This window comes from Octopus sinensis, linkage group LG8 (genome assembly GCF_006345805.1).
Source record: "Octopus sinensis linkage group LG8, ASM634580v1, whole genome shotgun sequence".
NCBI classification, from domain to species: Eukaryota; Metazoa; Mollusca; class Cephalopoda; order Octopoda; family Octopodidae; genus Octopus; species Octopus sinensis.
The window spans coordinates 1041458-1063373 of NC_043004.1; the positions used below are offsets into that span (position 1 = coordinate 1041458).

The 21916-nt window shown below is 39.5% G+C and overlaps 1 protein-coding gene across 1 annotated transcript; it reads right to left on the reverse strand.

Annotated features, from left to right (window-relative positions):
• Positions 1-2189: 2189 nt before the first annotated feature.
• Positions 2190-20748, reverse strand: LOC115215107. The gene is made up of 2 exons (XM_029784278.2): positions 20100-20748; positions 2190-3873 (listed from the first exon to the last, which is right to left on the reverse strand). Exon 2 carries the CDS (start codon positions 3521-3523, stop codon positions 2222-2224), a length of 1302 nt encoding a protein of 433 aa, XP_029640138.1. The 5' UTR covers positions 3524-3873; positions 20100-20748; the 3' UTR covers positions 2190-2221.
• Positions 20749-21916: the final 1168 nt, after the last annotated feature.

The window sequence follows — 21916 nt, forward strand, 5'->3', positions numbered from 1 at the left end:
AACACAAGCATTTGACCCCAAATCATTTGTACTGGGTTTTCAGCTATAAGTTTATCGCCTGCGACAGGAGATTCCCCGCCAATTACCTGAAAATTATGACCCTAAATACCGGGGTTTTCCGAAATTCCGCCCAGGGCTGATAAACGGAAAATTCTATTTTACAAAAACTACTTTTTGACTTAAATAAGCGCCCATGGGCAGTGATATGGAAGTAAAATATTTCACCTAGGAAAAACAAAGATATTCTCAAAAACCATATTTATTTTATACAATTCCATTGAGCTTTTATCGTTTCAGTTATCAGATATACAGACATAAAGAAACTGAAACAGCCTTAAAAGAAGAAGCATATTAAAAAAATATTCTGAAGTTAACAATGGATCTATTAGAAAAATATTGAAAACTGTTGGAATAGAAGCTTCGTATGAACAAATAATGTCCTTGGGCATTTATGATAGAATAATAACCGAATAGTTTCAAGTTAAGTGTCACGAATTTCTTCATTTGTTGCTTGGCCATAATTCACATCAGAGCTAATTTCATTTACTTGTATCTCATCTTCTTGTTCAATTTTGTATCTGGTGTGCATCTGGCGCATTTCCCTCAAGACCAGATAAAACATCCTGTGAGCGTGAGTTTAAGAGGCTGTGTTCTACAGTCTGTCCACGAGGAGCAATTTTACAAGATTCAAAAGCATGCTTCATAGTTTATTTAAAGTGGCAAAAACTTGGGTCACAAAGTTCACGATCTCTTGATAAGAAGGTTTTTTTGCGATACCCTTTATTTGTATACTCCTTTCTGCCATTTGAAAACCAATTCTCCCATTCAGCACGAAGGGCTTTCTTGAAAGGACCAATAATTGATACATCTGACGGCTGCAAGTAAGATGCTGTTTTAGGAGGTATAAGGTTGAGAATTGTATTCCTACGTTTGAACACTTCTAGGAGCTGTTTTCTTGTGCACTGAGCATTCATCCATGAATAGCACTGAATTTTGAGCATAGTGGTGTTGTTCTCTGCTCAAATACTTTGTCAGCCCACAGCTGCATGAGTTCATATGTGATTGATCCCCTGTTGGAGACTGTTAAGTAAATATTCTTTGGGACCTTGATTTTAGGCACGTTTTTCAATCTTTTAAGGATAATCATTGTTTTCAACATTTCCTGCAGCATTAACACACAACACAGCAGTAAAACGAGCTTTGGTAGCACCACAGTGGCTAACATCTACATTTTACTCGCCAACAAAGTCAATGATTGTTGAACTCAACATGTCAACGTATACAGGTGTTTCATCTATATTATAAATCTGGTCAGCATCCTTATCTGCTGTTAATACTGGAATGCTATCTAGATAGTCACTGGCGATTTGTGCATTTTCTCCAAGTGTTTTATTGTCCGCTTGACCAACACGTGTAATCTTTCTCACAGTCAGTTTATTCCGTTTCATGAAGTTGAAAATCCATTTATCAGAACATCCAAAGCTGTTCATTTCAATTCCAAACTTTTTTACCAATTCAAAAGTATATTCCCGTAAACGGCGATAATTTACAATTATAATGTTTGTACGCTGAACAACAATCCACTGTAAGGGTTCAATCTCTAGATCTCTAAGTGCTGGTCCTCTACCTCCACCAATTGATCTGCGCCTCCTCTTGTCTGACATTGATTAACTCAGTTTCTTTTGTGCACCATTCTCTCAACCGTTTTCTATCAATACCTAAGTCTCTTAACGCAGCAGATAAATTGCCAGAATGTTCTTTCACTCGTTTAATAGCACACAATTTTTCACTAATGGTATATGATCGTTGAATTCGTTTTGATATATTTTCTTTCGACTCCATTATTGGGAATAAAAATCCTTTGAATTTATCTACAGATGTATAGCAAATGAACGTCTAAACAGAACGCAAACAAGAACACTAACTCTGTTTCAATTTTTAACCACAAATAACCACCCATCCAAACAAAAGCCCATAGGCGATCTAATGGATGGGCGGATTTTCGGAAAACCCTGGTATTTGTAAATTGTGTATATTTGAGTAATTCTAGTTTGGTTACATCCAACATACCAACAGTTTAATTCAAGTTCGCAAAACTTCAGACATTTTAATTCTGGTTTAATAATTCTTTGATTGTTCGTGATCTATACTAAAAGACACCAATGCTGTACACTTCTATAAAATAAAATAAAAATAAAGAATACAAAACGTTTTTTTACTTCTATCCAAAGGGTGTTACATCCGTTTTCCGTCTGAAAAATATGGAAACACCTCTAAACATTTGCAAAAGTTCTTGGCGGAATGTCGTTCCGGTGAGAATGAAAAGGAAGAAATGTGATACGTTATTCGTGTACTGGACCATATTAACAACAGCCCAGCTAATATTATAATATGCCGAGTTATCTTCCTCATCGAAACGAGACCAGATGAGAAACGAGGTGATAGGAGATGTTGTGAGACCAAATGCCACTAACACAGACAGTAACATTGCTGAGAGACCGACCACTTTCGACATCTGATTACTTTGTCGTTCTTTTGAACCTTTATTCACTTCGGTTCCATTAAGCTTAGAATTATTTGGCAGTAGGGTATTTTCTTTTTTACCCACGATGCCCGCAAAGGCTGTTCTCGTAGTTTCCGTGACTGTTGAGATTTGATCGGTTGCTGGTGTCGCTGATGTAGCACATCTTGGCATTCTTTTCTTTTGCATTTTTACTTTAGTTTTTCGAACTTTGCCAATGATGAACACGTGACTAATGACCATTATACAAAACGGCAAGAAGAAAAAGAAGAGGAAATCTATCCACGGGAAAACATTGATATAAAAATACATCTTTCCATCATCCGATTTACAGGCAACGTTTTCTGTCATCTGTGGAGTTGATAAAGGGATTCGATAGGTCACGTATTCGTTGTCATCAGAATAATTTCTTTTTATTAAATAGGTTGCGTCCCAATTATCATTACAATAAATTTCATCGATATTATAAGCGCAAGTCACTTTTGTTAAACGATAAGTTATTATGTAATGACCGTTGACTATTGTTAGAAGAATGCCGGTGGCTATCACTGTTAGTGTAGCTTTTGATCGGTTCCAGTGGTCGCGTGCAATGAAAGGACGAACTATTAAGAGAAAGCGCTCGATTGCAATTAAAGCCAGCAACCAGGATCCTAAATCAAGAACAAAATAGACAAGGAAAGTGTGTATCTTGCAAAGAAAATCAGACTGAAGGCGTATGTCGAAATTATATACATTTGAAAGATAGAGTCTGAGAAGTCCCAGCCAAAGACCGATTAAATCAGCGAAAGAAAGAAGTGTCAAGAGATACATAGATGTAATTTTTCGAATCTTGGGGCGGAGTAATACACAAATTGATAGTACTGATCCGATTGTCCCTAGCGCCAGTAATAGTGGAGACATATACTGCCATATTAGTTGACTCGCGTCTTCCGCCACTATTTCGCTCGGAGTTACTTGCTCTTGCATCTTATTAAATGTAGTTTTACCTTCAGTAGTCGCCATGTTTAATGGAAATTAACAGTAAAAGTAAGCGCTAATACACCTAATGTCTTTGATTAATCAAGCTATATTCGTAATGGAATGTAGGAAACATTCACGTCTGTTGTGTGTAAATCGATTTGAATTGCAGTTTATTATATCAATCTTCCACATGCACCGAAAGAACGAAGAAATCCTCAAATTCAACTTCCATTGTAAAATCTGATTTTCGGAAAAATGATAATATTTCTCTCATTTTATGATAAATTTTATGCGTTTACTGTGAGTTCTTTGCTGAGTACAATGACAGAATCGGAAAGCTAATTCTATTCATTACGTGCTCCATGTCTGTAGAAAGAAGGTCTTCAGTGGCCCTGAAAAGATAAGTTCAGAACATTATGTGTCATGCAATGGCTACAAATGCAAGTATCTTTGCAACAAAACAGCATACAATTGAGGTATGAGAGGTAACGAAAAAAAGCGAAAATGTATGTACATCGGTTTCAAATTTTGATACATAGCCACAAATTTCGGGGAAGTGGGTAAGTCGATTACATCGACCTCTAGCGTTCAACTGGTACTCATTGTATCTACCCTCAAAGGATGAAAAGTAAAGTGAACCTCGTCGGAATTTGAACTCAGGATATAAAGACGGACGCAATGCTTGCTAAGCATTTTGCCCGGCGTGCTAATGATTCTGCCAGCTTTCCTCCTTAATCTGCATGTATGTAGAGCAGGATTCGCGACAGATGATCCGTAGACAGAAACTTCGCTGCAGGCTAGCTAGGATGTTGGTCAGCAGCTAAACGAAAAGGACTTCCAGTAGGAGAAGGAAAACAGAAGAATGCCAACAGTGAATATGAAACGAATCTGAACGAACGAACTAAACAGCAATAATTGGCGACTTAAGCCCCCGATGTACGTAAAGTAATAAACCTTTTATAAATGTATTCTCGTCTCCATTAGGTTGTTTGCGTATAGTTTAACAAAGCTACATGTATATTGTCAAAGGTTTTTAATCGATTATATCGACTCTCAGGACTGGATTTATCAACTGATACCCATTTATTCGACTAATGAAGGAGTGAAAAGCAAAATGTACCCAGATGAGATTCGATGTTAGAATATAAATAGACGCAACCGAAACCCTACATGTAAATTGTCCAACCATCTATCGGTTCAGTCATCCATCCTGCATGGTAAAGTGAGAGCAATAATATCCATAGGCGTAGGAGTGGCTGTGTGGTAAGTAGCTTGCTAACCAACCACATGGTTCCGGGTTCAGTCCCACTGCGTGGCACCTTGGGCAAGTGTCTTCTGCTATAGCCCCGGGCCGACCAATGCCTTGTGAGTGGATTTGGTAGACGGAAACTGAAAGAAGCCTGTCGTATATATGTATATATATATATATATGTGTGTGTGTGTGTGTGTGTGTGTGTGTGTGTGTCTGTGTTTGTCCCCCTAGCATTGCTTGACAACCGATGCTGATGTGTTTACGTCCCCGTCACTTAGCGGTTCGGCAAAAGAAACCGATAGAATAAGTCTCGGGGTCGATTTGCTCGACTAAAGGCGGTGCTCCAGCATGGCCGCAGTCAAATGACTGAAACAAGTAAAAGAGTAAAAAGAGTATAGCTATAATAATGAAGTCTTCTTTCGGCACAAATTTGAGGAGGAAGAGGTCCCAGTATTTGATTGTCACATTCTTTAATTGATATCGGAACGGTGAAAAGAAATGTTTGACTTCGGAAGGTTTTGTACTTAGAGCACAGACAGTCGGAACAAATAGCATAAAGGATTTTGTCCGGTGCTTTAACACTTACGTCAATCGCCTGCACCGTTGATAGTTGTAATCTTACAAAAAACTGAACTACTACTACTACTACTACTACTACTACTACTACTACTACTACTACTACTACTACTACTACTACTACTACTACTACTACTAATAATAATAATAATAATGATGTGATAAAAGAAAAGTCGATAGATATGACAGGTTAGCTTGGGAATTTAAGCAGTTGTGGTCGATGAAAAAGGTGGTAGTAGTAGTAGTAGTAGTACCAATAATTGTCGGAGCCCTGGGAACAGTGAGTAAAAATCTTGAGAAGTACAAGGAACAAATAGGGGCTGCAATAATGGTAGAGCACTTGGAACCGGTCGAATACTTCGGATGGTGTTCGAAAAATAAAGGGTGTTACCATAGTTCCCTGGTAGTGAACAGCTGGCACTGTAGTACATCTCCAGCGTTAGAAGCTGAGCAAAGATAATAATAATAATAATAATAATAATAATAATAATAATATAATAATAATAATAATAATAATGTATTAGATAGCTGAAAAGAATGAATAGCATGGTACCGCAGGCTGCAGGTAGTAAGCCCACTACGCATGCAAGACTCCAGCAGCTCCCAAAAAAACCTGTTATAAAGAGAAAATAATAATAATCTTTTTTACTAAAGGTACAAGGCCTGAAATTTTGTGGGTAGGAGACTAGTCGATTACATCGACCCCAGTGTTTCACTGGTATTTAATTTATCGACCCCGAAAGGATGAAAGGCAAAGTCGCCCTCGGAGGAATTTGAACTCAGAACGTAGACGAAATACTGCCAGGCATTTCGCAATAATAATAATAGAGCCACCTTGTACTAGACGAGGTTATAATGAAGAACTGTAAATGGTACCAAAAACACTTACGCATGGCCTAGATAGACTTCAAAACGGCTTACATGTTGCCGCATTCGTGGATTTTGGAAACACTCGACATGTGTGGAAGAGATGAGAACGTGTGTGCACTGATTAAGAACAGCATGTCTAATTGGAAAACACGCCTTTCCTATAACAACCAACACTTAACCGAGGTAACAATCAAAAGAGGTATCTTCCAAGGAGACTCTTCTTCACTTCTGTTATTTGTTATAACCTTGATCCCACTTTCTGTAGTCCTACGCAAAGTCAACGCGCTCTATGAGCTGAGAAAAAACGGATTTCGTCTCAACCACCTTCTCTTCATGGATGATTTTAAAACTGTTCGCAAAAACAGAGCCTGAACTGGAGAGTCTGGCTGAGACTGTACAAATGTGTAGCAAGGATATAGGGGTGGAATTCGGTATCTCGGAATGTGCGATGCTTACTTTGAAGCGGGAGAAAAGAGTAAATTGTAGGAGCATAGAATTGCCAAACGGAGAGAGAATGGAAGACACGGATGATGGTGGGTACAAGTAGATATGGGATCCTAAAACTTGACAATATCATGCATAAAGAAATGAAAGACAAGATCATCACTGCATATTTCAAGGGCCTTAAACTTCTCTTGAAATCAAAACTCAACTCAAGGTACCTTGTGACTGCCATTAACATATAGGCGGTTGCTGTACTCTGCTATAATGCACCCATCCTGAGATGGACGCAAGCGGACATTAACCAACTTGATCGCACACTCCCGAAAGACAATGACAATGCATGGTTCCTTCCACCCTAAGACAAATGTACACAGGCTCTACATGAAGAGAGGTAAGGGTAGACGTAGGATAATTAGCGTACGGGAGTGCATCAACAGTGAGAGAAGAAACATGGCAGAATATTTGGTGAACAGCAAACAAGACCTGCTGCAGTAAGCTACTAATGCTGAAGGATTTAACAAAAATGGACTTGAGAATTTTTATGAATTCCGATCAAGAACAGCCAACGAGAGAGAAGCCCTACTCCACATGGAATTAAATGGTCAGTTCCACCGTGAAGTTAACAGATAAAAAGACCAGGAAGTATCATGGAGGTGACTTAAAAAAGGTGACCTGAAATAGAAATACTGAAAGCCTAATCATCGCGGTCCAGGACCAGGCATTGAATACCAACTCAGTGGAAAAGAATATATGCCACACAAGTGCAACAGACGTCTGCAGAATGTGTGGAAAAAGGGTTGAAAGTGTGACTCACATTGTTAGTGCTTGTGAAAGTCTTGCGCAGAGAGTGCAAGCGTAAACTCGACAAAGTAGCCCAAAACCTCCACTGGTTACTATGCCGTAAGTATGGATATGAGGTTATGGGTGCTTGGTACCAACATACACCGGAAAATGTAATGGACAAAAAGGGGAAGGCAAAAATCCCCTGGGGCTTTGATTTCCAAATAGAAAAAGTCTTAGAGCACCGAAGGCCGGATATAGTAATCTTTAGGAGGGACAAACAAAAGTGCCTAATAATTGAAGTGGCAGTGCCAGGAGATAAACATATCATCATGAAAGAAAGAGAAAAGATTGATAAATATGGAGACCTGAGAATTGAGATCGCTAAGATGTAGCAGCTACGAGAGTCAAACATAAGGGTTGTCGCTATTGTCATCGGAGCATTGGGTTCAATAACCACCCAATCTGAAAAAAACATCTGAAAACTTTAGAAATACCCTACGGTCTAGATGAATTGAAGAAGTCGGCATTACTTGGAACTGCACGTTTATTGCATAAAGTACTGTCTATCTGAGGTCCTTGCGGTGACTTGACAAACAGTACAAACCCCCGGTAGACACAGTATCTGCAATCAACAACCTCACGTTAATGTATACTGTGCGACATCTATAATAATAATAATAATAATAATAATAATAATAATAATAGTCATAATAATAATAATGGTGATGATGATGATGATGATGATAATGATAATAATAATAATAATAATAATAATAATAATAATAATAATAATAATAATAATAATAATAAAGACTTCCGGGAAATTTGGTGGAAAATTTCCTGGGAAATTCCGAGAAGTTTCTCACTTCCGGGAAATTTGGTCGAAAACTTCCTGGGAAGTTCGAGGATTTTCTAACTTTCGGGAAAATTGGTCGAAAAATTCCTGGGAATTTTCGAGGATATACTAACTTCCGGGAAGTTTGTTCGAAAACTGCCTGGGAGTTCCGAGAACTTTGTAACTTCCGGGAAAATTGGTCGAAATTTTCCTGGGGAGTTCCGAGGATTTTCGAATTTGCTGGCAATTTGGTCGAAAACTTCCTGGGAAGTTCCGAGGATTGTCTCTCTTCCAGGAAGTTTAGTCGAAATCTGCCTGAGAAGTTCCGAGTATTTTCTAAATTCCGGGAAGTTTGGTTGAAAACTGCATAGCGGTTTGACAAACGAGATCGATAAAAGGACGTAGCGTTTCGACAAACAAGATGATTAAATGAGACAGAGGTTCGCCAAACAAGATCGATAAAATGACGTAGCGGTTCGCCAAACGAGATAAAAAATGACTTGGCAGTTCGACAAACAAGATCGAAAAAATGACTTAGCGGTTCGCCAAACAAGATCGATAAAATGACGTAGCGGTTTGCCAAACGAGATCGATAAAATGACGTAGCGGGTTCGCCAAACGAGATCGATAAAATGACGTAGCGGTTCGCCAAGCGAGATAGATAAAATATCGTAGCGGTTCGCCAAACGAGATCAATAAAATCACGTAGTGGTTCGCCAAACGGGTTGGATAAAATGACTTAGCGGTTCGCCAAACGAGATCGATAAAATGACGTAGCAGTTCGACAAACGAGAACGATAAAACTCCAGGCATTCCAGACATTCCTCACACTCCAGAATTCTTGACATTCCTGACGTTCCAGACATACCAGACATTCCGGATATTCCTCACATTCCAGACATTCCTGGTATTCCAGACATTCCTGACATTCATCACATTCCTGACATTCCAGACATGGCTTGAAATGAGGTAACGTCTAGAATGTCTGGAATGTCTAGAATGTCAAGAATGTCTCGAATGTGAGGAATTATGGAATGAGAGGAATGTCTGGAATGTCAGGAATGTCTGGAATGTGAGGAATGTCTGGAATAATTATCTCCATCCATCCATCCATCCACCATTAAATAACTACCTCCATCCATCTATCCATCTATGCATCCATCTATCCATCCATCAAGCCATCCATCCATCCATCCGCCATTAAATAAATACCTGCATCCATCCATCCGCCATTAAATAACTATCTCCATCCATTCATCCATTCATGCATCAATTCATCCAACTATCCATCCATCCATCTGCCATTAAAAAATACCTGCATCCATCCATCCAACCATCCATCCATCCTCCATTAAATAAATACCTCCATCCATCCATCCATCCATCAATCCATCCAAACATCCATCCATCCATCCATCCATCCATCCATCCATCCATCAGCCATAAAATAAATACCTGCATCCATCCATCCATCCGCCATTAAATAATTATCTCCATCCATCCATCAACCATTAATTAAATACCTCCATCCATCCGCCATTAAATATCTACCTCCATCCATCCATCCATCCATCGAAATCGATAAAATGACGTAGCGGTTCACCAAACGAGATCGATAAAATGACTTAGCAGTTCGAGAAACGAGATAGATAAAATGACGTAGCCGATCGCCATATGAGTTCGATAACATGACCTAGCGGTTCGCCAAACGGGTTCGATAAAATGAATTAGAGGTTCGCCAAACGAGATCTATAAAAGGACTTAGCGGTTCGCTAAACAAGATCGATAAAATGACGTAGCAGTTCGACAAACTAGATAGATAAAATGACGTAGCCAAACGAGTTCGATAAAATGACTTAGCGGTTCGCCAAACGGGTTCGATAAAATGACCTAGCAGTTCGACAAACGGGTGCGATAAAATGATCTAGCGGTTCGCCCAACGAGATCGATAAAATGACTTAGCGGTTCGACAAACGAGATCGATGAAATGACGTAGCGTTTCCCTAAACGAGATCGATAAAATGACTTAACGGTTCGGCAAACGAGATCGATAAAATGACGTAGCGGTTCGCCAAACAAGATCGATAAAATGACGTAGCTGTTCGACAAACGAGATCGATGAAATGACGTAGCGTTTCCCTAAACGAGATCGATAAAATGACTTAACGGTTCGGCAAACGAGATCGATAAAATGACGTAGCGGTTCGCCAAACAAGATCGATAAAATGACGTAGCTGTTCGACAAACGAGATCGATGAAATGACGTAGCGTTTCCCTAAACGAGATCGATAAAATGACTTAACGGTTCGGCAAACGAGATCGATAAAATGACGTAGCGGTTCGCCAAACAAGATCGATAAAATGACGTAGCTGTTCGACAAACGAGATCGATACAATGACGTAGCGGTTCGCCAAATGAGATCGATAAAATGCTGTAGCGGTTCGTCAAACGGGTTCGATAAATTGACTTAGCGGCTGGACAAACGAGATCTATAAAATGACTTAGTGGTTCGCCAAACGAGATCAATAAAATAACTAAGGGGTTCATTAAACGAGATCGATAAAATCACGTAGCGTTTCGACAAACGAGATCGATAATATGACGTCGTGGTTTGCCAAAGGAGATCGATAAAATGATGTAGCGGTTCGACAAACGGGTTCGAGAAAATGACATAGTGGTTCGACAAACGAGTTCAATAACATGACGTAGTGGTTCGCCAAACGAGATCGATAAAATGACGTAGCGGTTCGCCAAACAAGATCGATAAAATGACGTAGCTGTTCGACAAACGAGATCGATAATATGACGTAGCGGTTCGCCAAACGAGATCGATAAAATATCGTAGCGGTTCGACAAACGAGATCGATAAAATGACTTAGCGGTTTGCCAAACTGAAAACTGGTCGAAAACTGTCTGGGAAGTTCCGAGGATTTTCTAACTTCGGGAAATTTGGTCGATAACTTCCTGGGAATTCCGAGAATTTTCTAACTTCCTGGAAAATTGATCGAAAAATTTCTGGGATGTTCCGATGATTTTCTAACTTCCGGGAAGTTTGGTCGAAACTGCTTGGGAATTACCGAGGATTTTCTTACTTCCTGGAAAATTGGTCGTAAACGTCCTGGGAAGAAGGCGGTTGGACGTGACAGAGGCTGGACGTGTTTTTCGCTGCTGTGACCTGTCAACAGCTAACCCAGCAGGACAACTGTAAAACAACTGTAAAAAACTGGAAGATCTGTTTTCTGTGAGTAATTTGAATTTCCCTCAAAATAAGTTAAGGAACTTACATATCTACAGCTTTGGACAAACAAACGAACACCTAACAAAAAAAATTAGAAACATAAATATCTTCAATTTTGTGTGAACATTTTGACGTCCCTTCTTCCTTGACTATCAGAATATGTAAAAATGCCTTTTATTATAACAACACAATTAAATGCACGATAAAAAAATTATGGAAGTAAGCACCTGCTAATATATACATACTGCGCAACTACAAAAACTGTAAACCACAGCAAAACTTTTAAAAATAAAATAAAAATTCCAAAAGAAAAAGAAATTCAGAAATTCAAAATCCCAACAAGGTGAACCTGCTCTTCATCCTACTGTTCCCAAAGACTGGAATATCTACAACTCCCTGTAAATATTTTAAATTTCCTTCAAAATAAAATAAGTTAGGAAACTTACATACTTACAGCGATCGAACACACAAACGGTCAGCTTAAAATACAAAAAAAAAACCCAAAAAATCTTTAATATCTACAACGTATCCTTTCCTCTCCCCCTGAGTATTCGAAAATGTAAACATCATCCTCCTTTTTATTCTGAGAACACAATCATTTCTCTCTGTGCAGTCATACAAAAGACCATATTTAGTAAATCTTAGAACTTTACTAGCCACAACTTGTTTTCTTTTCTTTTTGACTCTCCCTGAACATTCGAAAAAGTAAACATTCTTCTTCCCATTGCAAAAGTCTTATTGTATTTTCCAAATGGACAGACAAACGAACATCTCAAGAATACTTAAAAACTTTGATATATTACCCAAATACGTAAACACAACTTTTATTGCAACAACACAATTGAAGTCAGAAATTAAAAAAATCATCGACGTGAATATCAGATAATATGTGTGTGTGAGTATACATATACATATGTGTGTGGGTATATGTTCGTTTGTCTGTCCATTTGGAAAATACAATAAGACTTTTGCAATGGGAAGAAGAATGTTTACTTTTGCAATGGGAAGAAGAATGTTTACTTTTGCAATGGGAAGAAGAATGTTTACTTTTTTCGAATGTTCAGGGAGAGTCAAAAAGAAAAGAAAACAAGTGGTGGCTAGTAAAGTTCTAAGATTTACTAAATATGGTCTTTTGTATGACTGCACAGAGAGAAATGATTGTGTTCTTAGAATAAAAAGGAGGATGATATATAGAGACTTAGTAATTTTAATATTTCTATACATATATATCTCTCTCTATATAAACGGCAGTTTGTCTGTGCGTGTTTCTGTGTGTCTGTTTGCTTGTACCCTCACCCTGACCACGGCTTTCAACCGATTCTGATGAAACTTGACACACACATAGCCCAATGTCATAATTCAAAACTAACGCAGCGAAAATTTTGAAAAGTTCCCCCAGTTCTGAAAAAATCGATAAATTCGACATGGGGTCGAGAATCAGAAACACAAACCGCAAACTGTCTAGGGGACGCAACTCCACCTTTTTTAAGTAAAAAAAATTTACCATCATTTTTTTCCATTTTTTTGTTATTTTTTGGCTATAACTCTCTAAAAATGCTTTATAGTTATTTCCCTTACAAACCCGAGCAACGCCGGGCGATACTGCTAGTTTATATATAAAAGTGAAGTTGTGTGTCTGTCTCCTACGATTTAGATTCCTAACTACTCCCACATTTTGCGGTGCAGTGTAACCAAAAGCGGGTATCTTATAGTCGTGATTCATATCGAGCCCTTCCGGGTATTAGCGCGCGTCTACGATGAGTCTACGATTAAAAAAAAAATTACCATCATGTTTTTCCATTTTAATGCATTTTTTTCGCAATTATATAAGGGAAGTAACTCTCTAAAAATGTCTACGATGAGTCAACGATTTAAAAAAAATTTACGATAATTTTTTTCCAATTTTAATGCATTTTTTTGCTATTTTTTGGCTATAACTCTCTGAAAATGCTTACATTCTTTTTCTTCTTGTTTCAGTCATTTGACTGCGGCCATGCTGGAGCACCGCCTTTAGTCGAGCAAATCGACCCCAGGACTTATTCTTTGTAAGCCCAGTACTTATTTTATCGGTCTCTTTTGCCGAACCGCTAAGTAACGGGGATGTAACCACACCACCATCGGTTGTCAAGCAATGCTAGGGGGACAAACACAGACACACAAACACACACATATACATATATACACATACATATATACGACAGGCTTCTTTCAATTTCCGTCTACGAAATCCACTCACAAGTCATTGGTCGGCCCGGGGCTATAGTAGAAGACACTTGCCCAAGATGTCACGCAGAGGGACTGAACCCGGAACCATGTGGTTGGTTAGCAAGCTACTTACCACACAGCCACTCCTGCGCCATTATATATATATATTCTCTCCCAATTTCGCAGTGTGTGTATGTGCATAAATAAACGTATTTACGGTAATGTATCCCATTGCTTAGGTTATAATATTTCATTAATATATGTTTTGATGAACGTCAGATCTGATAACAAGATTGCTTTACACCATTCAAGGCTTCAGAGATCAAAGAGGGGTGCCGACAGAGATCAAAGAGGGGTGCCGACAGAGATCAAAGAGGGGTACCGACAGAGATCAAAGAGGGGTGCCGACAGAGATCAAAGAAGGTGTCGACAGAGATCGAAGGGGGTGCCGACAGAGATCAAAGAGGGTGCCGACAGAGATCAAAGGGGTGCCGACAGAGATCAAAGAGGGGTGCCGACAGAGATCAAAGGAGGTCCCGACAGAAATCAAAGAGGGGTGCCGACAGAGATCAAAGGGGGTGCCGACAGAGATCAAAGAGGGGTGCCGACAGAGGTTAAAAAGGGTGCCGACAGAGATCAAAGTGGGTGCCGACAGAGATCAAAGAGGGGTGCTGACAAAGATCAAAGGGGGTGCCGACAGAGATCAAAGAGGGGTGTCGACAGAGATCAAAGAGGGGTGCCGACAGAGATCGAAGGGGGTGCCGACAGAGATCAAAGAGGGGTGCCGACAGCAATCAAAGAGGGTGCCAACAGAGATCAAAGAGGGGTGCCGACAGAGATCAAAGAGGGGTGCCGACAGAGATCAAAGAGGGGTGCCGACAGAGATCAAAGAGGGGTACCGACAGAGATCAAAGAGGGGTGCCGACAGAGATCAAAGAAGGTGTCGACAGAGATCGAAGGGGGTGCCGACAGAGATCAAAGAGGGTGCCGACAGAGATCAAAGGGGGTGCCGACAGAGATCAAAGAGGGGTGCCGACAGAGATCAAAGGAGGTCCCGACAGAAATCAAAGAGGGGTGCCGACAGAGATCAAAGGGGGTGCCGACAGAGATCAAAGAGGGGTGCCGACAGAGGTTAAAAAGGGTGCCGACAGAGATCAAAGTGGGTGCCGACAGAGATCAAAGAGGGGTGCTGACAAAGATCAAAGGGTGTGCCGACAGAGATCAAAGAGGGGTGTCGACAGAGATCAAAGAGGGGTGCCGACAGAGATCAAAGGGGGTGCCGACAGAGATCAAAGAGGGGTGCCGACAGCAATCAAAGAGGGTGCCAACAGAGATCAAAGAGGGGTGCCGACAGAGATCAAAGAGGGGTGCCGACAGAGATCAAAGAGGGTACCGACAGAGATCAAAGAGGGGTATCGACAGAGATAAAAGAGGGTGCCGACAGAGATCAAAGAGGGGTACCGACAGAGATCAATGGGGGTGCCGACAGAAATCAAAGAGAGGTGCCGACAGAGATCAAAGAGAGGTGCCGACAGAGATCAAAGGGGGTGCCGACAGAGACCAAAGATGGTGCTGACAGAGATCAAAGAGGGGTACCGACAGAGATAAAGAGGGTGCCGACAAAGATCAAAGAGGGTTGCCGAAAGAGATCAAAAAGGGGCGCCGACAGAGATCAAAGAGGGATGCCGACATAGATCAAAGAGGGTGCCGACAGAGATCAATTGGGGTGCCGACAGAAATCAAAGAGAGGTGCCGACAGACAAAGGGTGCCGACAGAGATCAAAGGGGGTGCCGACAGAGATCAAAGAAGGAGGGTGGAGTGCCGACAGAGATCAAGAGGGGTGCTGATAGAGATCAAAGGGGGTGCCGCCAGAGATCAAAAAGGGTGCCGAAAGATATAAAAGAGCTCAAAGAGGGGTGCCGACAGATATCAAAGAGGGATGCACAGAGATCAAAGGGAGTGCCGACAGAGATCAAAGGGGGTGCCGACAGAGATCAAAGAGGGGTGCCGAAAGAGATCAAAAAGGGGTGCCGATAGAGATCAAAGAAGGGTGCCGACAAGGATCAAAGAGGGTGCCGACAGAGATCAATGGGGTGCCGACAGAGATGAAAGGGGTTGCCAACAGAGATCAAAGAGGGGTGCCGACAAAGATCAAAGGGGGTGCCGACATAGATCAAAGAGGGGTACCGACAGAGATCAAAGGGTGTGCCGACAGATACCATGAGGGGTACCTACAGAGATAAAAGAGGGTGCCGACAGAGATCAAAGAGGGGTACCGACAGAGATCAAAGAGTGGTGCCGACAGAGATCAAAGAGGGGTGCCGACAGAGATCAAAGAGGGGTGTCGACAGAGATCAAAGGGGTGCCGACAGAGATCAAAGAGGGGTGCCGACAGAGATCAAAGACGGGTGTCGACAGAGATCAAAGGGGGTGTACAGAGATCAAAGGGGGTGTCGACAGAGATCAAAGAGGGGTACCGACAGAGATCAAAGAGTGGTACCGACAGAGATCAAAGAGGGATGCCGACAGAGATCAGCGAGGGGTGTCGACAGAGATCAAAGAGGAATGCACAGAGATCAAAGGGGTGCCGACAGAGATCAAAGAGGGGTGCCGAAAGAGATCAAAGAGGGTTGCCGATAGAGATCAAAGAAGGGTGTCGACAGAGATCAAAGGGGGTTCCGACAGAGATCAAAGGGGGGTTTCGACAGAGATCAAAGAGGGGTGCCGACAGAGATCAAAGAGGTGTGCCGAGAGAGACCAAAGGGTTGCCGAAAGAGATCAAAGAGGGGTGCCGACAGAGATCAAAGGAGGTACCGACAGAGATCAAAGGGGATGCCGACATAGATCAAAGAGGGGTGCCGACAGAGATCAAAGAGGGGTGCCGACAGAGATCAAAGGGGGTGCCGTTAGAGATCAAAGTGGGGTGTCGACAGATATCAAAGGGGGTGTCGACAGAGATCAAAGAGTGTGCCGAAAAAGATCAAAGATGGTGCCGAAAGAGATCTTCCCTTACAAACCCGAGCAACGCCGGGCGATACTGCTAGTATATATATATATATATATATATAGTTTTTTTTCTCTTCCTACCATTAATTACAAATATAACAAGCTGAATTGCTTTTCAAGGCAGCGCTGGTACTAGTAAACAGGTTTGACCTCTCCTGAGCTAAAATGTCCTTTGTCTCTTTGGCTGACCTCTCCACCATCTGCTGAATCTATTTATAGACCTATAGAACATGACCTCTTTACCAAATCCTGACCAACTATTCCCTCAAACAATGGTAGTAGTGGTGGTGATGGTGATAATGATAAAAATAATAATAATAAGCTACTGCTGTGACTACACATAAAACAATATCATTGATGATGATGATGATGGTGATGGTGATAATAATAATAATAATAATAATATAATAATAATAATAATAATAATAATAATAACCGACAGATCCTTTTTTTCCGTACTTTATTCTCGTTTTTCCGAACTAACACAGGCAGAGTGAACCTTTCATAAGTTTTTAAAAAAAATTTTCGCAGATAAATCTATCAACAAAAAAACATAGACGAATACAGATCTGCTAGCCTTAAGAAGCGGCGCTACGAACAATGTTTACATGCAAAGTACCCTAAACTGACAGATCCGTCTCCTAATGTAAGAGTCGAAGCTCGCCATGCTTTAATGTCAACAAAACAAATTACAAACCGCAATGGTCATCGAGCGGATTACAAAAGACCACGTACCCGAAAATTGAACCAAATTCTGATTGAAAAATCAGCTACTGGATCAAATCTTCCCGACACACAGGAGCTGGACGTACTCCACAACCGGAATATTCCAACAGATGGCCATCCATGCCCGTCACCAAATAATCAAAAGAAAAAGAAGGAAAAATGGTCTAAGGAAGATAATAAAGAAGTTCTTGCGGCCTTCTACCATGCCATGTATTTCCCCACAGATAAATCTAACACTGTACAAACATACTTAAACTGGAGACAGAAACACACTGAAGCAAGACCCTACATGAACAGTAACAAACTTGCCAACGTCAGAAGAAACATTATAAAAAAAAAATACTGACTGAAGTAGAGATTGATCAAATTAGACAAGCAGTAACGGATAAAATAAACGAAGCTGCAGCTAAAGAAGATAATACAGAGGAAATAATTATAGACCAGCCCAGGGCTGATAAAAACGAAGTAAGGATTGAAAGAGTTGAAGAGGGGAAAATTTCTTGTGAATTAACCCCGAAATTGGACCAATACGGTAATAATGAATTTTTTAGAGATTTCTATCGGTTTGTTTCGAGACGCATAAATTTAATGGTTATCGGCAATTTTCTTGTTTCGGCGTATCTGGCATTAGGATTTTTCTTCTGCCCTTATCTCGTAAATTATGTATAAATTTTACCTTTAAAGGCATTTTTTGATATGCTGGCCATTGATAAAAATTTTTTCCCGAAAAAAATTTTATCCTATATCAATTATAAATAGATTAGTGTTAACTTTCGGATTCTATTACTCTGTGGAAGTTTCTAGTTCGAATCACACGTGTCTCGAGGTGCGCCGAAGATTTTTCTATTTTGGATATATTTGGGGTACTTAAGTTTGCTCGGGACTTGGTGCTTGCTTCTTCCATGGGTATGAGTAAGTATTTCATTTATATCTCGCGTATTTGCCGCTGAAGAGGGGAAAATTTCTTGTGAATTAACCCCGAAATTGGACCAATACGGTAATAACGAATTTTTTAGAGATTTCTATCGGTTTGTTTCGAGACGCATAAACTTAATGGTTATCGACAATTTTTTGTTTCGGCGTATCTGGCATTAGAATTTTTCTTCTGCCCATATATTTATATATATATAAATATGCACACTGACATAATAATAATAAGAATGTTATAGAAGAGTTCGAGCAGTCCTGAAGTCTGAGCTGAATGCATATAATAAGGTTTTAGCCATAAATTCCTTAGCAGTACCAGTTGTTCTTTATAGCTTCAATGTGCTTAACTGGAATACTAGAGAAATAATGAAAATTGACAGGAAAATCCGCAAGCTACTGACTTGTAATAAGATGCACCATCCAAAGGCAGACGTGGATCGCCTTTACCTTCCCAGAGCTCAGGGAGGTCGAGGTTTGATCCAGCTTGAACTTACATACAAAACCACCACAATCGGACTGGCCAAATACCTTGAAGCAACCAACGATTGGATGCTAAAACTTGTTGAAAAACATGAAAGACCTAAAAAACCTCACTATTCTCAAAGAGAGCAAAAAATTCGCTGCTGATCTCTTAGATACCCACCAGATTGAGCAGGCTGAAGGAAATGCGCCAACTGCAGCTGCAAAGAAAATAAAATTAATTGCAAAGACAAAAGCACATGAAAATTTAGCTAGCAGATGGGAACAGAAACCTCTCCATGGCAAGTATGTGGCCCGTAGCAAACAAGCTGATGTCGACCAGAAACACACGCACCAATGGTTACGAAGTTCAGGGTTAAAAGCAGAGAGTGAAGGTTTCATATTAGCTGCTCAAGACCAAAGCTTATTTACCCGGAACTACCAAGCCAATGTGATGAAAAATGGAGCTGATCCAAAATGCTGATTCTGTAACGATGAGATTGAAACAATAGACCACCTAATCTCAGGGTGTAGAGTCTTAGCACCTGCAGAATTTAAAGCAAGACATGACAGAGTCGGCCAGTATTTACACTGGACAATATGTCGGCATTATAAAATCAAAACCGATGACAAATGGTATAAACATCATCTTGAAGCTGTGACTGAGGGAGAAAATATGTCGATTCTATGGGAGACCGACAAAACTATAAAATCTAATAAACCGGATATCATTATAAAAGATCAGAAAAAAAGATGTGTTTATTAATTGACATGAGTATTCCCTGTGATCACAATATAGCGGCGAAAGAATTTGACAAGATTAGTAAATATAAAGACCTGCTAATGGAAATTGAAAAAATGTGGTTTCTCAAGGCGACTACAATACCAGTGATTGTAGGATCCCTAGGAATGATAAAAAAGGTACTGAAACCTATTTGAAAATGATTCCAGGCTTACCATCCCTACAGGAAGTGCAAAAAATCGTATTAACTGGAACGGCTCATGTACTGAGAAGAGTACTATCGCTGTGAAAATAACATCCATCCATGAATTTATTTATTTATTAATTTTCAAATACATATTTTATCTGTGAATTTGCGCGTGTAATCTGGGAATGCATACAAAGCCCTTCTCTGCCCTAGATGTATGGAAAACACTCGGCGAGAAACGGAAGAAAATTTGAAGAAAGAAGGAAATAACATAATAATAATAATAATAATAATAATAATAATAATTTACAATTTCTCATTGATATTTTGGAAGTAGTATAAAAGAATGAAAGTAAGAATACTCACCCGAACATTCGTTTACCAAAATTTCGTCCTAGTTACATTGAGCATCTGATTTTTTTTTATCAATGTATTTGTATTTTGTAAATAATTGTTGGTGGCTGTCAACTATTTCGAAGTATAAATTATTTCAAGAATTTGAATAAGTCTTTTGGTGTAAAAGGAATTTGACAGTTGTTAATAAAGCCATGAAAGTTCACTAAACTGGTATTTCATTTCATTTGGACAGTGGTATTAGAATGGATGCTTATTTTCAAAATAGTTTCATCATTATCAGAGCACCAAATTTTATTTACAGTTGGTACGAAACTATGAAGATTTTCTCGTTGAATTCTTAAACCAGTTTTTCTTTAAACCTTTTTACTAGCAAAAAACGTGATAGATGATCATGTTGATAGTAAAATGGTTGCTGACACTATTGAAGGGAAGCAAATCCAAAATAAATTACTTTTGATGACGAAAAAAGAAAGTCCCAAAATATCAAAGCAAAAACTATTAATATCCCTAATTTTCGTTGCTGCATCTTGGTTTTATTTTCTATTCGTAAATGCAGACGTATGTCCATTTTGAACTAAGGACGAATTCATATTTGAAATAAAAAGAGAAAAAATAATATTTTCTATAGTTTTCAGTTTTATAACTCAACTCATGTTGCTAGTGAATACTCGTCTTTGTATTTTTTGAGAGTTTTCGACTGAAAATAAATATTTAGCAAAGTATAACCGAAATAGATTAAAGTTACCTCTTCGTTTAACCAAAAATTTCTTTGAATGCAGGAATTAGACAATAAGGTTTTTTTTTCTCCTTCATATAATTCAGTATGATTTCATCAATAAGTCATATTGGTTCTTAAAGTTCTGAAAAGTTCTTCATAATTTCTCACGTATTTATGTATTTATACTTTCTGTGAATCGATTGATGTGGGGCTATGGTGTTCAGTATGATCACTTAAAAATAAAAGAAAAAATGTGCAATTGAAAGGAGACCTGGCTTCTATTTCTAGCCAATCACGTTGCACTGAGGAAACTTTTTGGATGGGTCATACAAGTAGTAATAATTATTTATCTCCGGGCCAGTTTTTAACAAGAATCCCAATGAACAAAAGCGTTCCAATCGTGACCAACCAGTTTTTAACCTCGGACGTACTAAATCTAAGACTTCTTTATGTAATATATTCTTCCTTAAGAACAATTACTGCATGATTTGAAGGGAAATTTAGCTGTTGTTTCATGCAAGTCGAGAGACTATGAAGATTCTTTTTCGTTCATATTTCACTGTTGTCTTATTCAGAAAACAACAAAAAATGCCGTATTAAACTTCCAAGTAATTCTTTGACGCAGATGATGTGCCGCAGTCCGAAACGTTAGCTTCCTATTTCCTCAAAGCAATAGAACAAAAACCCATCTGGATTCATTATTGTCCACAGTAGACCATCACTTCTGACCTTAAATTCAGGAAGATTTTTATCCAATAAATTCACTCGCTATTGTGCTGTTGTCGTTGTTCTTGCAGAGCAATGACCAAAATCCGAAATGTTTTGGAGGTACTTATCTGAGACTTCATCCGATTTAATGTGTTTAGTTTAGGTTCACATTACCCAGTGAACCCCTTATTTCTTTTTCTTAAACAAGACGGTAAGGTGCGATTTGAAGATAGATTTGGCTGCTAGTTCCAACAGGTTCAGCGACCACGTAGAGGATTTCCAGTCAATAAGCTGGTGTATGATAAACGTGCTGTCTACAGCTGCTTCATCTAACAATGATATCGAAGAAACTAAAGAAAGACGAATTTCAGCGTTAACTCCTTAACACTCCAGTTTACAC